This window comes from Poecilia formosa, unplaced genomic scaffold (assembly GCF_000485575.1).
Source record: "Poecilia formosa unplaced genomic scaffold, Poecilia_formosa-5.1.2 Scaffold16, whole genome shotgun sequence".
Taxonomy (NCBI): Eukaryota; Metazoa; Chordata; class Actinopteri; order Cyprinodontiformes; family Poeciliidae; genus Poecilia; species Poecilia formosa.
The window spans coordinates 1,194,021-1,210,729 of NW_006799955.1; the positions used below are offsets into that span (position 1 = coordinate 1,194,021).

At 40.8% G+C, this 16,709-nt stretch overlaps 2 protein-coding genes across 2 annotated transcripts; both read right to left on the bottom strand.

Annotated features, from left to right (window-relative positions):
- Nucleotides 1-532: 532 nt before the first annotated feature.
- On the bottom strand, nucleotides 533-6,913 carry cnmd (chondromodulin). Its single transcript, XM_007546617.2, has 7 exons — nucleotides 6,814-6,913; nucleotides 6,489-6,632; nucleotides 5,939-6,079; nucleotides 5,698-5,811; nucleotides 5,434-5,587; nucleotides 4,180-4,349; nucleotides 533-1,316 (listed from the first exon to the last, which is right to left on the bottom strand). The coding sequence occupies exons 1-7, from the start codon at nucleotides 6,856-6,858 to the stop codon at nucleotides 1,089-1,091; spliced, it is 996 nt and encodes a 331-aa protein (XP_007546679.1). The 5' UTR covers nucleotides 6,859-6,913; the 3' UTR covers nucleotides 533-1,088.
- A 2,299-nt stretch (nucleotides 6,914-9,212) lies between these two features.
- On the bottom strand, nucleotides 9,213-13,127 carry LOC103134247 (protocadherin 8). Its single transcript, XM_007546409.2, has 3 exons — nucleotides 10,426-13,127; nucleotides 10,117-10,315; nucleotides 9,213-9,938 (listed from the first exon to the last, which is right to left on the bottom strand). The coding sequence occupies exons 1-3, from the start codon at nucleotides 12,877-12,879 to the stop codon at nucleotides 9,625-9,627; spliced, it is 2,967 nt and encodes a 988-aa protein (XP_007546471.1). The 5' UTR covers nucleotides 12,880-13,127; the 3' UTR covers nucleotides 9,213-9,624.
- Between the last annotated feature and the right edge of the window lie 3,582 nt (nucleotides 13,128-16,709).

Sequence of the window (16,709 nt, forward strand, 5' to 3'; positions counted from 1 at the left end):
TATTATATAGCCTACGGAAGCACGGAGGCCGCCTTATCAGCACTGCAGATGTGATAAGCACCTCTACCCGCGCGAAAACCAGGAAAAATCTCCAAGCAGAAAAAAAGACAAGCATCTCTTTTGTGTTGCCTCCTCGCACTGCTTCAGAGTTTCAATGCAGCTTTAGAGGCAGATATGGAGCAATTTCACATCTGTTGTAATTTGATGTGCCTGGATAACCCTGTGTGAAATCAACTTCATCACAACGTAGCTGCGTTTAGTTATTTAAAAAGTTGGCGTACGGCTTTAGAGATAACAGTCAGATCACTTTTGATTGTGAGCTATTCACGCAAGCAGTTGTATTAACAAAACCAAAAGAGAGACCAAAGAAAATAGAAAAGAAAACTTTTGGGGATCGTAATTCCTACCTGTTTTATTTGCAGTCGCCTTTTAGCAAAAAAGAAAAAAAAATAAATAAATAATTTATTAAATGAAACTGTCATTTTGATGGAAATGTTTTCCATCACTGCCACAACACTCAGCCCGCATTAGCACACGTCAATGCAGATGTCGGCACACAAAAATTGTGTTGCCCTCAAACTGAATCGGAGCTGTAAATGGAAGTTACGGCAACTGTTGCTGTCACTTCAGTTTTTATCAAAATAAAAGAAGAAAACACCCGGTGGAACCATGGAAACAGCGTGTGACACAGAAAAACATCAACATCAAAGCAGGCGTACTGTAATTAGAATTTATTGAAAGCCTGCTCAGTCAGAAAAAGGGGCATGATCTTGCTGAGCATTTTAGATTTGGTCCCAAGCTTTTCCACTAAACACAGTACAGTGCACTACAGCTTTAGCATGGAGCTATGAAAAAGATGTGCTTGTTCGTGATTCTGGAGTCGCATCTATAGTACGTATTCAAATTTTACAGAACAAAAGAGGAGAAGTATGTCTAGGGAAGTAGAGATTTCTAACATTTACTGAAAACTTTTTTCACAGTATGCAAGTGGCGCTGTCAAGAGCAGCTCAGAAAAGCAGTAAGGTTTAAGATTTTTGGCAATTGGGAAAAAAAAAAAAAAAAGACACTTCTCTTTCTGAACAAGAAGGCTACACGACACCCAAAATGCGTGCCACCCACCAGCGACAAGGCATGATCACTCGACAGGCCACCTGGCACCCTCGGTAGTTGTAGGGCCAAGGCCAGTAGCCTCGCAGAGGCTCACACACTCGCTGACAGTGAGTGTAGCTGCGCTGGCATTCTGAGCAGCAGATTCCCTGGTGGTCCAGCATGCTATCAAAGGTCATGGCGCTCTCCTCTCTGGCCTCTCCGCTGCGCTGTGGTTACATGAAAGAGGATTAATATACAAGAGGAGCACATCAGATTTTTAAATCTATATTTGCAATTCAAACAAGTTCTAAATATTTTAATCATCTCAAGAATGCAGACTGTTTTTTGTTTAGTTTTGTGGAAAACGTTAATTTTTATAAACGGTGGGAATTTTCTACATCGGTTCAGAAGCTCATTGAGTTCATTTGAGTTATTTGCCTTCAGTGGATGCTGACCATGTATGCATTTGTATGTCCAGTTCATACAAAGTCATACAAAGTCATGTTCCTCAGTCAACACAATAATGTAAAAAACAACAAAAAATAAAAACAACAAAAACAAACATTAATTAAATATTTCATATCCTGCTTTATTTTATTTATACGTTGCACCGCCTATCAATTCTTACTGGTTTGTTCTAGGCAACCCTATGAAAATTTTCTCGAGGCGTCACAGTTTTGCCTTACGCAACCAAGTGAACCTGAATGGTGGCAACAGAGCATTGTGGGTACAGGTTTTACAACGTTACATCTTTGTGCCAGAAGCTATTGCATATGCTTTAATGCGTTGTATTTATTTTTTTCTTAGGGATCCACTGCACTGCAGTTTTTTATGCACTCTAGTTCTGTGACATTCGGTTTACAGTGTGAGATATATAGTGTTCTCCACTCTCATTCAATTATTGTTATATCCCAATTATTATGTGAGACACCTACAAATAGTAAGGCTACTCAGATGCAAAAGTAGTACAGCATGAAAAATAAACATTCTCACAACATCTCATCTCACTGTGCTCATCAGAGGACAATTGGAAATGGGCACTTCATGATAATGTTCCAGCCAGCTAGAGCCAGTTTTCACACAAACAGTCCCCACTTGGGTCCATTATGGAGTGAAAGTAGTTTCCAAATACCTGTGTGTGTGTAAAAGTATCAGTGCATGAGTAAAAATATCTGTGTGTATGTAATACTGGATTTGTAACTCGTGTAAGCATCTTTGTGATTAACTTTGGATAGTTGTATCTGTGAAACATAATTAGTAAAACCATGAAAAGAAAGTTTGTGTGTAACTCCGGGTACTTGTAAATATGTGGTCACAAATATGAAGAAATTACGAATACAAAATAAAAGTACGCACACACACAATTAAACAATTTCTACAAATATTAAATTTCTGCACACAAACTTTTTAACTACAACCTACACAAATCTGATAATTACAAATCCAAACCTTCTCCTACGCCTACAAATGTTAAATAAGTACACACGAATCGCCTGGCACACACACACACAAACCTGCATTTCCGCACAGATCCGGTTACGAATGCACAAGGATTTTTGAGACTCATCTCTTGCTTTAGCACAGCCCAGATTTGTGTGTAAGTTGTGTGTTTAAATGTCACATAAATTTTGTTCGGAGTCCAGTGTTTTCTGCTATTTCAGGCTCAAAACTTGTAAATTTTACTAGAATATAATTTTTCTGCTTTCATAACACTGGCTTGTAGCATGTATGCAAATGATCCAAAACGCCAACATCCAGCTGATGTGGTTTACAAGTCTTGTTTTCAAATCCAACATGACGTTTTAATGTTCAATCTTTACAGCTGAACAATGTTTCAGTCAGCATTCAGTCAGCCTGAAGATCTCTCAGATCTACAGGATCTTCAGACTACAGAGGAGACGATCTGTTTAACAATCACAATTAGCTGCAAGGTTGACATTAGCATGTTAAATTCAGCATTGACGTGGAAATATTTGCATTTGGCTGATGACGTTTCTTTTGGCGTTATAAGTCAGCCCAGATTGCATTGCAAAGTGTTGAGTGAGGTCTCTGTACTACTTTTTTATGTATCAGGTCACTAATTTCAAATGTGAAAAAAGTGGAATAAAAATATATATATATAAATATATTTTTCATTTCTACAAATTTAGATCAATTATGACGCATTTAATGATTCTTACAAGTGAGATTTGTGAATTTTGTCTCCCTCAACTTAAGAGTCTTCCATGTTTGGATTGTAAAACTTCTAACAATTGCAAATTGTTGTGTAATTCTTATAACTATCACAAGATGAAGCCTGAAACAATGTATTTCTTTGTATATTCAAGGGCAAAAGCAATATATTGACCTACAGATGTTTCAATATGCAAAGTTCTTTGTGCCCTTCTTATTGAAAGATGACCAAATGATAATAAACAAAGACAGCTTTTCTTTCTTCTAATTTGACTGTGTTTAAGATAGATGCCATCCAGAGATGCCCATATGGGGTTTGAAATAAGGACTGGAAGTTGGGCAAAGTATTGGGGCGTAATAATGGATGGCATAAAGAAAACAGAATTTGATGAGCAAAATGTTATCAAACATCATTTTTCATCCTTGCCATCCTCAGCCAGGGTTTGGGTTATCAACAAATGGAACAATGAGTTTGAGAGAAAACCGGAAAGTCTTTTTTGGAGTTTTAAATCAATACAGAACATACTTTGTGGTGTAATAAAACAGAATATTAAAAACAGAACACAGTACTTTCTATGATAATTTAATGAGGAACATATTCCATAGTAAAGTGCCACAGGAGCTAATTCTTTGATTTCGGACTACAGTTAGAATACACTTTAAGACTCCTGTCTCCTGCTGGTGAAATACCGACTGCTGATAACTGCCACACTGAAACCCACTTCACAACATCTAGAACCGTCCTTTTTAGCACTGCTGTGATGAAGTAATTTATGAAAAGCAAAAATTCGTTTCAAAACAACACTTTAAGGATTGCTCCAAGGCCTTGGATATGCCTCTTGATACCTTAATCAAAAATTAACCAGCTGTGGAGACTTGTTCGCTGTAAACAATGTTGTTGATGAAAGGATCACTCACATGGTAGGGGTTTTCAGGATTGTAGCCTGACCCCATAGCGGACTGTCCTTCGTCCACAGCTTCCTGCTCACCGCGCCTCTCCGGGTCCCTCTCCTGAGTGGACGCCTTGATGTCCTGCATGTCCAACTGCCGTTTGGCTCGTCGCACGCCTCTCTTTCTCCTCTCCCCATCTGTTACTCCGTCCACAAGAGGCAAGAGTATTGGGTCAACATCCGCAAGATGCCATACATGTCCTCAGAGCTCAATCCTACATAGCTGGAGCTGTCTCAGATGTCTTAAATAATTCACTTAGAAGCAGAGATATCAAGCAGTGCTGCGTGTTTCAATTTCATTCTTTTTTAATACGAGACTTTGTTATTCCACTCTAAATTTAGTGTATGTTCAACATGTTCAAGTGTTTCACTAGCTTCTAAGCTAAGGCAGGAAATATTACAAGTGTGTCAGCAGATAAGAAAAGCAATCACAGCTAAGATTTTAATGAGCTATGAAGAAAAGTAAAACGGCTCAACTTAAAATAGATTACAGTGTGTTTTAGAACGGCAGTTTTTCTTTCAGTGGGATCAGGTCAGACTCTGTGGCTGCCTTGGGGCCCCTGAGAGCCTCCAGGTTTCAAAAATGTAAAAAATACCCAAAGGACATGTTGACGAACACAGATGTACAAGCTGACGCCAATAATTTAGAATATAAAGAAAAAAGTTCATTTCTTCTAGTGATCCAATTCAAAAAGTGAAGCACATTTAGATTCATTTCATACAGAGCAATAGATTTCAAGCGCTTATTTTTGTTAATTTGAACTATTATGGCAAATGATAACCCAAAAATCAAATTTATCAGACAATAAAAATCATGCAACACAGCAAAGAATGATCTGGGGTTACCAGGTCACCTTTTTCTACCACACGTTTTCCTTCCAGTCATCTCTTCATAAATTTGGTTGGATACTGCACCCTGTGAGCAGCCAGCTTCTTTAACAGTGACCTTTCCTGGATTATCGTCTTTGTGCAGGGCGTCAATGACTGGAAAAGTCTCTCCATGACTGCGTAGGCTATGACAATTTGTTTTCCCCTTCTGTTTCCTTCTTTTATTGATCTATAAAAAGATTTAATGTCCTAGGAAACTGAACGTGGGATTTTAATTTGCTGTTACCCCCCATTCATCACAGTTAACAGAAATCTACCACAAATTAAATCCTGCTTAAGGCCTCCTACAACCATAAGCAGAATCTGGAAAAAAAATAAAATAAGTAGGAAGAACCTTTGGGATAAATGGGTTGGAGCCAGAAAACGGGAAGTTCCCCACAAAGATCCAGAATTGTGTTGCTCAAAAATGTGGTGTTCTTCAGCGACTGCTTTGCTGCAACCCATATAAGGAACTCCTCATCGAACCTCACAGGCATTAATTCATCTGTCTGACGAGAGAACAAACACAGACTCTCTGAATTTACTCAGATTAATGCTGCAATATCTCTCTTTCTTTCCAAATTCTCAACGTGGCATGTCAAAGAACTCGCACACGTACCAGGTCAAACATCAGCGTGTCTTTGTTGTGTGCTCCCAGGAGCGAGAGGTTTGCTTTGATATGGGATTTTATATAGCACTTGTCTCCTCCGAAGAAGCGGATTCCAGTTATTCCCTGCACCAAATCACAGAGATGCCATGTTTACATTCACAACTTTTGCTACTTGGCTAAGCACACAGAAGGTCTCAGCTGAGCTCTGGGAGTGGGGAGGGGGAGCGAGAACAAGGACAAACTTACTCACAATTTGAAAGTCATGAATCTCCACAGCCTCCCCAGCTTCGCTCCCAGTTTGAAATCTCTGCAGATTGTTGTCAGAATCAATTTTCATGGAGCCCTCTCTCACCTTCCCATTGATGTTCAGGCTGTAGCGAACGCTATAAACCTGGCAGCATTCAAAGCGACATGTTAAAATGACTGATTAGTCGAGTTATGCAAATCTCAAAGTGGCAAACACAAACAGCAGAGGCAGGAGCAAGCTTCATGTCGCTTGTGTTATTTACCCCCTCGTAGACATTTCCATGGAACAAAATCCTCTGTAGTTTTAACACACTGAGAATTTGAGTAAAGCACCACGGGAGATGCTGTTGCAGACCCCAATGAGGTGGTTTGCCCCACATGTGAGCTCATTAGAACACAAATAAACATTATGCTGTTGCGTATAAAGTGTGGAAGAGCACAATGAATCAATTTGAGCAGCCTGCGTGTTGAAGTCGGAAGGAAAGATTTAATTTTACAGTTTGAAATGCCGCACACTTGTCAACATTTTTAACATATAATCCCAATTCACTTACGTTTTTATCGCTGGCTTTCCACGTGTAGAGGGAAACCACAAACGTGCACAACATGAACGCTGCACCAGCGATAAGGGCCACAACTCCAAATCTCAGCACATGACTGACTCCAGCAGAAGGTGGTGCGCTGGATGTGCTGCGACCCTTAAATTCAAGAGCAAACAAAGACACACACACACACACACACACACAGCAAATGCTGAACAATGACTGAGGCAAGACTAACACTGCTGGGTAAAACTTAAGACTTTACAACGTTGACAGCTTAACAAACACGTCAAAGATGTCAGTAATGGTTTTGATCAAAAACCAGAGCCTGTCTTACCGCAGCGCAGCAGGATCCACCAGCTGAATTCTGCACTTTTTCCATAATCCCTCTCTCTCGTGCCTCTGTAATTCCCTCTCTGGTTGCTTCTCTTTATGGAAGTTGGGTTATCCGCCAGAAGGTTTTCCGACAGGTATGTGTGAATGATGTAAGGTTAATATAAAATTGCAAAATTCTTCATCAGAATGTTACTTGGGTCCTCAGGTTTCCGCAAAGGCAACAAGTAGCCAAACGTCTGGTGCCAAACGTTTGAAAAAGAAAAAAAGAGATACAAAAGAGCTTTGACGAGATTGAGAAACATATATAAATAATAAAAATTATACTCTACATTTCTTAAAAATAGCATACTCCATTAAAGAGAAATGTGGAATTGAGTTGGATAATTGAACATCATGACAGATTGTGTATTTATATTTGCACATATCGAATAACAGCAGACTATTCAGAAAAAAGTGAAGAAACATGTAAACAGCAGAACTGTAGAGAACTGTGAAGCTTGTTAGACAAACTGAGAATTGTAGAGTCTGACAGCTCAGGAAGGACCTGCAGTAATGCTGCTTTGTACATCAAGGATTCAGCATACTGTCACCAAACAGAATTCCAGTTCAATTATACTTGCACATCTTTTTGAGTACTTTTTGAGTAACACAAACCTCTAACAAATTATTTTTCAAGATTTTGACATGGTTAGCTTTATCCATCCCCGCTCTGCCCAGCTTCATTGTTCCCGCTGAAAGAAACATTCCCACATCAAGAATCCACTTCCATATTTGTGGAGTGTTTGACCAATAGTACTTGCAACAGATTTGTGTCTGAAAATCTGCAGCTCCTCCAGAGTTACCGTCTGCTCTTGGCTAATTCTCTGATTAATGCCCTGAGAAGCATAAAACTGACACCTAATCTTGTCAGTCCAGGTGAACCTCATAGGTTTACAGAAAAACAATCCTTCTTTTCAGTGGATGAATAAAATGCTATGTCGTCTCTGTTCCGTCCACAAAACAGAGCTGCTCTTCTTTGTTTGGCTTTTTTTTTTAGTCACTGGCTCCGACGCTGCTTCCCCAACAGATGGCTAAAGATGAGATTAAACTCACTAGAACAGCCTCTGAAGAAATGCAACATCCTGCTGCAAAGAAAAAAGGACCTAAGCTTCTTCAAGAAATACAGTCTGCTCAGTTCAATTTGGTAGGCAGGGTCACTGCAGTATTTCCAGTATCAGCCAGGAAAACACATCCATATTCCACCTCGTCCAGTTCTTTTCCCGTGATGTATAGGGTGTTCGACGTATTCATGATTTTCCTAAAATCCAAAAAATCAACTCTCTTTTATGTTGCTTGTTTGCTAATGATCCATAACAATTAACAAAATGTATTTTTACTGAGATTAAAGTACACACAATAACTAAATAAGCAAATGGTCAGACGGGATTTCATACAGGTGTATTACTGTAAAGGGTCTAAACAAATTTTCAAATTTCTGATTTACAAAAAAGAAACAAAAAAAAAACATCATTTCCCTACCTTACAAATATGCTGTACTTTGTGTTTGTGTACCTCATAAATACCCACTAAAACACATCGAAATTTGTGTTTCTGACATGACAAAATGTGAAAAACTTCAAGGGTATTAATACTTCTGCAAGGTACTGAATAGTAATCTTGTCTCACTTGCGTGGAAATTAATCTACTTAGATTTGTGTTAAAATGCGATTCAGTTTTATCTGAAATTTATGCAGAAACCAGGAGTGCAAAGCACTACCTTGTCATACATTTTTTATGTGCTTGCTGCATATTTCCTTAAGTTGTTTGCCAAAATGTCAGCAGGAATGGAAACTGGCACTATACCTGTAGTCAAACTTGTAAATATTATTATTCTTAGGTTTATTTATTCAGACAGCAAGCTGAAGACGCTACACACTCTGAATACGTTACACACAAGAAGGAGAGATTCTTGTTTAATTATGAGCTTTCTGATTTCAAGTTTTATGGTCAAGGTTTCTCTGTCTTTATTATAACCTAAAAGCAAGTAAAAATAGCAAAAAAAGAAGAAGAAAAAAAAAAGATTCAAAAGTGCTGTGCTCCTGTTGCTTAGGAACAGATTAAATTATATTTTTTGGATAATTGGTAAGCTGGGAGGCAATCACACAAGGTGAGGGGATTCTTTGACCTTTGAAAAATATGCAATTGTGGGAGAATTTGAACAGCAGTGCCATATTTGCATGCAAATTGGAGCGGCAGACTCACCACATTGTGCACAACGAAAAGACAAGGAGATTGGTTTTCGCTCACTGTCAGTTTAGAACCACATTATATTTACTGCAACTCACAAGCCTTTGAGGCAAATGAACTGCATACAGGTGGTTAATTGAGGTTGTATTACTATAAAAATCTCCCAATTTTTTGTTTTTTACATTTCGATTGCTATTGAACAGCAAAACAGTGTTGATTTTAACTCTTTATTGTGCAACATCATGATAAAATCTACCACAAACATGGCTGATTGTTTTCCACAGCAGAGAGGCCATTTTTCGGCCTAAATGTCCAAAAGTCATGCCCTTAAATAGTAACACATGCTTTTAAAAAGTCATAGTAAAATTCCTCTTTACATTGAATCATTATGAAAAATATATTATCGTTAAAAAATCTTGCATATTACACATGATACAATGAACAGTCATATATGAGCCAAAGGACACACACGACACGCTACTGAACACGTCAACAATCCAACATGGAGTCAATTTGGATTAAAGATCTGTACAGTACAAAGACTAAATGTCTTTTAATTACAGTGTTTGAAATGTTTCATGTCCTTTTAAGAGTTTGTGTACTCGGGGATGGATATTTCATCCGTTTCCTGTATCCTAGCCGGTGTAGGCGGACCGACGAGGATGTAATCAAACTCCTGGTGTTGGACCTTTTCATACACGCTCTGCAGACCGCTGGTTTTAGGGATATGGGGCGGGTAGTAGTTTTCCCTCCTGGCATCCCGGGGAAGCGTGGCGGTCTTGGAGAATGTGGACAGGTGAGGTCCGCAGGCCAGGCTTGTATTAGGCCTCGTGGCTGATGGGCTCCAGCAGCGGTCCGAGTGTCCAAGCACTTTGCATTCACTGGTGCACGCCCAGAGACCTGAGGAGGGGAAAACACAGCAAATAGTTGATGGATCGTCTGAATGTTAGGTCAGGAGAACTCAACTGAAATTTAGTTTGTATCTGAATTAATCATAGCAACACTTGAGTACTGATGAATATACAAATTAGATGCGACGGGTTGATTAAGTTATTGCTTGATTATCTCTGACACTCACTGTTCATTGGCGGTGATTCCTTTTTGTGGACGTCTGCACTGATGTCAGAGTCGCTGTCGTTGAAGTCGCTGTCCCCTTTCCCACTGTCTTTCCCGCTAATCTGGGGGTCCCTCGCTGAGATAGTCGTGAACGAGTTGCCTTTCCATATTGTTATAGGCCTCACGGTTTCTTTCCCATACCCTGGCAGAGTGGAATAACCCTGCAAAGATGTAAATCACATTCATTGTTAAATCAGAAAGCTCAAACAGATAAGGCGGTCATTTTTAAATGTAGGAGGCTTGGGGAGAGTGGGGGGGGGGGATTTCTTACCTTTAACTTGGCCTCCATTGGCCTGGCGTTCGGCTCAAAGATTCCTGTTGTCTGCCTGCTGTCCTCACTGCTGGTCTCTGTTGTGTTGCTGCTGGCCAGAGGCAGACCCTCTGGAAATGGGTGGGCATCAAACGCTTTGCCTTTGTGATTGACGATCAATGAATCCATATGACTACTTTCAGCTTTCTCCACATCGGGTGTTTCTGCTTTCTCTTCATAACCCCCCTCGCTCGTCTCCTTTTTCCTGCGGCTACAGATGGTCGCGATGAGAATGATAGCCAGCAGGAGAACAGAGCAGCTTCCAGCCAGGACAATGATTATGGCGATGGAGATGTCCCACTCGAAGAGCTCCTCGTTGCTATTTTGAGCGGAGGAAGGCTGGCTGGGCGGGGTGCCTTCTATGAAACTGAAAATAATCATGGCTGTGGACGTCATAGGGGGGGACCCATTGTCACTGACCGCCACCGTGACTTTGACACTGTCCGTGAGGTCATACGTGAGCTTTCGATTCACCAGCACCTTTCCAGTGTCTTTGTTGATGGAGAATCCCAAGTGCCCCCCATCTGTAATCTTAAAGGACAGCTGTGCATTAATGCCCTCATCAGCATCAGTGGCCCTGATCTGAGTCACCAAGTAACCTGCAGGTGCGTCTCTGGGCAGGAAAATCTCAGCCGACCCCTTGTAGAGTGGAGGCTCCACGATATAAGGCTGGTTGTCGTTTTGATCAACTATTTTTAACCTGATGATGGCCGTGCTCTGCAGCTGGGGTGACCCCCCATCGCTGGCCTGAATATGTACATCCAGCTGCTTCATCACTTCATAATTGAAGCTCCTCAGCGCATATATGGAGCCAGACACGGAGTTGAGAGACACAAAGGTGTTCACCGGGGACCCCATGATGACACTGTCCACAAGCCTGTAGGTGATCTTCCCGTTGTTACCCAGATCCACGTCGCTGGCCTCCGCCGTGGTGATGTAGGCGCCCGGGGCGTTGTTTTCCACCACCGACACCTCATAAACGGCCCTCGCAAAGTGGGGGGCGTTGTCGTTCTCATCGCTCAGCCTGATGGTGAACTGGGTGATTTTTCTCAACGGGGGTGACCCGAAATCCTCAGCCATGACTGTTAAGTTATACTCACTGATCCTCTCTCTGTCCAGAGAGGCAGCTGTGACGATCATGTAGCTGTCCTCGTGGGCCTGCCGGAGTTTGAAGTGATCGTGGCCATACAGAGTGCAGTGAACTTGGCTGTTAACGCCAGAGTCTCTGTCCAGGGTGCTGATGAGCGCCACCAGGCTGTCTTTCTCCGCCGCCTCGCTAATGTACGCGACACCCGTTGCGATGGAGATCATCGGGGTGATGCTGATCTCTGGGGGGTTGTCGTTCACGTCCGTGACGTGGATGATGATTTTGCACACGGACGGGATCGGATTCGCGCCCAGGTCGATGGCCTGCACGTCCAGCTCGTAGGTGCTTTTATCCTCGAAGTCCACGGGACTCCTGAGGGTCACGCGGCCCGATTTGTTATCCACTTGGAAAAGTTCGCGGATCTCGTGGGAAACCTGCTTCCCGAACCCGTAGACCACCTCCCCGTTCAGACCCTCGTCAGCATCCACTGCGTTCAGGTCCAGGATCACGGTGCCAACCGGCGCGTCCTCTGGGAGGCTGACCGAGAAGCTGTTCTGGTCAAAAACTGGGCTGTTGTCGTTAAAGTCAGTCACTCTCACAGTTATCTTAGTTGACCCGGATCTGTAAGGGCTCCCTCCGTCTTTTGCCACCAACTCTATATTATATGAGGGCTGAGTCTCCCTGTCAAGCTCTTTCATCAGGATCAGCTCCGCATATTTAACCCCATCCGCTCTTTGGAGCACATCTATGGTGAAGTGACTGTTCACAGAAATCTGATAGCTTTGTATATAATTTGACCCGACATCGGCGTCCACAGCGGGGTCCAGGGGGATCCGGGAGCCCAGCGCTGCGTTCTCTGAGATCTCCACCACAGACTCCCTGTTTGGAAACTCCGGAGAGTTGTCATTGACGTCCCTTATTTCCACCTCGACATGGATCAGTTTGTAGCGGTCTTTGGAGAAATTAACCACGTCAAAAGTAATCAGACACTGTGGAGTGTGCCTGCAGATTCGCTCCCTGTCGATTCGCTCCCCGACGCTGAGTTGCCCGTCGCTCTCTCTCACCCGGATAAAGGAGTCGTTGAATTGTTTCATCATCCTGAAATTGATCTTGGAGGAGTGGGACACACTCAAGGACATGTCCTTGGCCAGGTTCCCGATGACAGTGCCCGGTGCGTCCTCCTCTCTGGTCTGGTACCTCACTGTATTTCCCTCAGACTCAGTCCGAGAGGCGAAGAAAGAAAGATGAAAATAGACGATAACAATCCACCGGTGCCAATAAGTTACATTCATCTTTGCAGAGGTCTTCTCGTCGCTGAGTAGCCTCATTGTGTGCGGTTCACATCTGGAGCGAGCTCTCCATGCAGCGCCCCGCTTTTACGAACTGAACTGTGCTGAAAGTGAAAGTTAGTCCTTCAGTGCGCGCAGCAGCCAGTCAGCCAGATATGCTCGCAGCCTCGCCTTCAACACAGCTCCAAATTCTGCAGTGGCGGGGTTTATACGGCTCCTCATGCTAATGAGACCAAGTGTGACCAATCCCTCGCTTTAGAATTAAAAATACATCCACACAGGGTGAAAAATATAAAAATAAATAAATACTCCGAGCTCTTTATTCTGTCTTTGCTCAACAGGAAAAAAGGGTAGAAATATGATGGTATGAAAAATTTTGTTGTGTTTTATTTTATTTTATTTTTTACTTCTTTTGGTGCATCCCAGTATATCATTGAAATGTCAGTTAATTTAGGTTGTTCATTCAAAAAAAAAAAATAAAAAAAAAATAAAATGAAACTGATGTGAGGGTTAATTAAATATCAGTGTGCTGGAAAATTGCGTCAGACCAATAAAAACGGATTAAAAAAAAGATATGAGAGTACCCAATGATATGAAAGTGTTACTGACACGTAAGCAAGAGGACTTTGGTTGTTGGGAAAAAGCTGTATCCAGACATAGGTATGAAAAGTTATGTGGAAGGAAAACAACTTTCAGTGGAAAGTAATACAATCTTAAAAGCAAGAATGACAAAGGGAATTAGTCAAGAGTTCATCTTTCTACTTTTGCTTGTCAATAGTAATAGCCTTTCTTGAACAATGGGATCTGTCAATCCCATCTTAGATATGCCAACTGATAACAGCTGAAACAAAGAGATATATTTTTAGACAAACCACCGTTTTCCAACTTACAACTGAAATTCTTTTTAGTAACACTTTATTTGAAGGGGGGTGAATAAGACTGTCATGACACTGTCATAAACATGACATAACATGTCATGAACATGAATACGCCTTCATGAATATTTATGACTGTTGTCATAAAGCGTCATTCGGTAAATTATGACACTTTTAATACAAAGTTGACATTATTCAAAATGTCTTTGTTATGACAACTTGACATTAACCAAGAAATCATTACTGTTTAAACTTTACCTTTAATAACATAGTTACCTAATTTTTAAAGTGCAATCAGTAATACTTTTATAACAAATTTATATCAGTAATGAATTCCTGGTTAATGTCAAGTTGTCATAACAAAGACATTTTGAATAATGTCAACTTTGTATTAAAAGTGTCATAATTTACCAAATGACGCTTTATGACAACAGTCATAAATATTCATGAAGGCTTATTCATGTTCATGACAGGTGTTATGTCATGTTTATGACAGTGTCATGTCAGTCTTATTCACCCCCCTTCAACTAAAGTGTTACCTTCTTTTTCCTTATCATGCTAATGTCGCGATTTACCTAAGATATTTTTGCTTTCCTCATTTTAATTTTCCAACAGTCTTCCGATAGTGTGTTTACAAGTAGAAGTCATTTCCCTATTTTTGTCATCCATGCTTCATTGCTTGTTAGGTGTGCTTACAGTTTGTATGCAGAAACAAATCAGTAATTCAAATTAAAAAAAAAATATATAAAATATTTAATGGCTTACACAATCATAGCAAAAACTCTGACTTCACTGAAACCTAGCAGACAGACAATGACACAATCTGTGTTGTGTTTGAACTTTCTGTTTCATTAGTGCATTCATTTCTTCCTTTGTTTCAGACAACATCTTGAGATTCTTTCCCATAATCACCCTCTGCTCCACCCTAATGTTGCCCACCTAGGTCTCATTTTACTTTGTTATTTTTTAATTATTTATACCTCGCCCCATGTGGCTTTCGTTTGTCATGCTGTCTTCGTCCTTTGTATCTAGCATTTCAGCCTTTATCATAACTTTGTCTTTCAGTGACTTTTTTTTTTGACCCTGCTTGTATTTTGGACTCGCTTCTGTTTTGCAAGCTTCAGCTTGGATTGGATGCTTGTGAACTGACCTTGGACTTCATTAGAGGATTACTGATTTTATGCCACTGTGTCGAGTCTTGAATTTGAGTCCTCTATTACTGTGCCATATCTGACAGATGGTCTATCATTGCCCATGAAAAAGACCTTCTGACCATAATTTGAGGGTGTGTTCAGTACGATTCCCGTCTGAGGAGTGCCTCTCCCGTTTCTCTGTATGCCTTGAACATACACTGCCACTTTATTTATTGCTTTCTGCAGCAATTAAAGTGTGAGCGATTTATTTAGCAGAAGTTATTTCCCCTTTTCTTTGATGTAGGTTTTATTGTCTGTTGAGGCTGCCTGTAAATATGGATGTGTGCATTTTGTATATTAATATGTGTGTGTGGACTCCGGGGACTATTAATTGTTCTTTGGGAGCTGAGCGAGGTCTTAGTTAACTTGACAATAACATATTCCTCAAGGGACAAATCTGCCAGAAAAATGTCTCCTGACAAATCAAGTTGCAGCTGATGCTGCTGAATGAATTCAGGTATAATTCTCTGGGTTGGATTGGACATCAGTGCTAGCATAAATATTGTAATTAAATGCTCTGCACCAAACATGTCTACAAATTTGTTATGAGTGTGGACTGAAAAACACACTACATCTTTTTAAGTTTATATATCTTTTTACATTTGATTGTTTGTGTGTTGCGACAGACTGGCGACCTGTCCAGGATGTACCCCGCCTCTCGCCCGGAACGTTAGCTGGAGATAGGCACCAGCACCCCTCCCGACCCCACTGAGGGACAAGGGTGTTCAGAAAATGGATGGATGGATGTTTGTGTGTTTTATATTGTCTCTTTCTTCTTACTTTTTTTTTTTTACTATGATGTTATTCTAATCGTTCAGTACTTGCCAAGATTTGATTCAGTCAGTCTTGTTTTCTGCTCTTTTTTGGCACCTGATCCTGTTTCTAATTATACTTGCCATGTGGTATTCATTAGCACCCCTAAAAAGTTGGTTCTTCTTCGTACCCGTTTGTTCCCTTTCTTGTCCTGCCGTAGTGTTGCTTGCTTTGATTGGCTCAGCTTCTTGCAGAATATTTTGGGAATAAACAGCCTTTAGTCTTTCAAGACATTTAATCTGGGTGTCGCATTCTTCTGGGTTTCACAATGAGGCCTCAAATGAGCACGTGAACTTTTCTATATTTTGTCTCATTAGAACCACAAACTGCAGTGTATTTTGTTGAGATTCTTGATGAAAAAATGTTTATTTCAGTCATCAGAGACTTGACTCTGCCTGGGAACCAAAGGCTCGACCCTGGACTTGGACTTGCTCAACAAAGTCTTTATTTGGACGTGGATAAAATGAGTTATGGGTATTGTTAGGTAAAACTAATCATTGTTTCTACTAATCATTTCACTAACCATCATGATTAGTTTCTAACTAATCATTTTATTTGAGTGTTTTATCTAAATGTGATCAGTTACCTAACTGGCTCTGACCAGTTATTCTATAAGGTTTTTTGTTTATCTATGATGTAATTACCAAGGGGTCCATCTGTTCTGTTGTCTCAGCATTGTTCCACTGAAGAAGATCATCATAATAAAATCTAATTCCCAAGCAGAGTTGAGCAGAAGCTCACCAATCTTTGATCCTGAGCGGGTTAGAGGTTGTGGATCTCTCCCTTTGCAAAGGGAGGCATAAAAACCTCATGGGTCTTGTGTCTGGTTCTTCACAGGTCTTGAGGTAATTTTAAAAACCCCAACAACTACCTCTTGACATGGCACATCACTCTGAACGCACCATAGCAACTGTGAAACACAGTGAAGGCAGACTCATCCTGTGGGAATGCTTTTCTTTTGCAGAGACATAGATGATGGTCAGGGTTT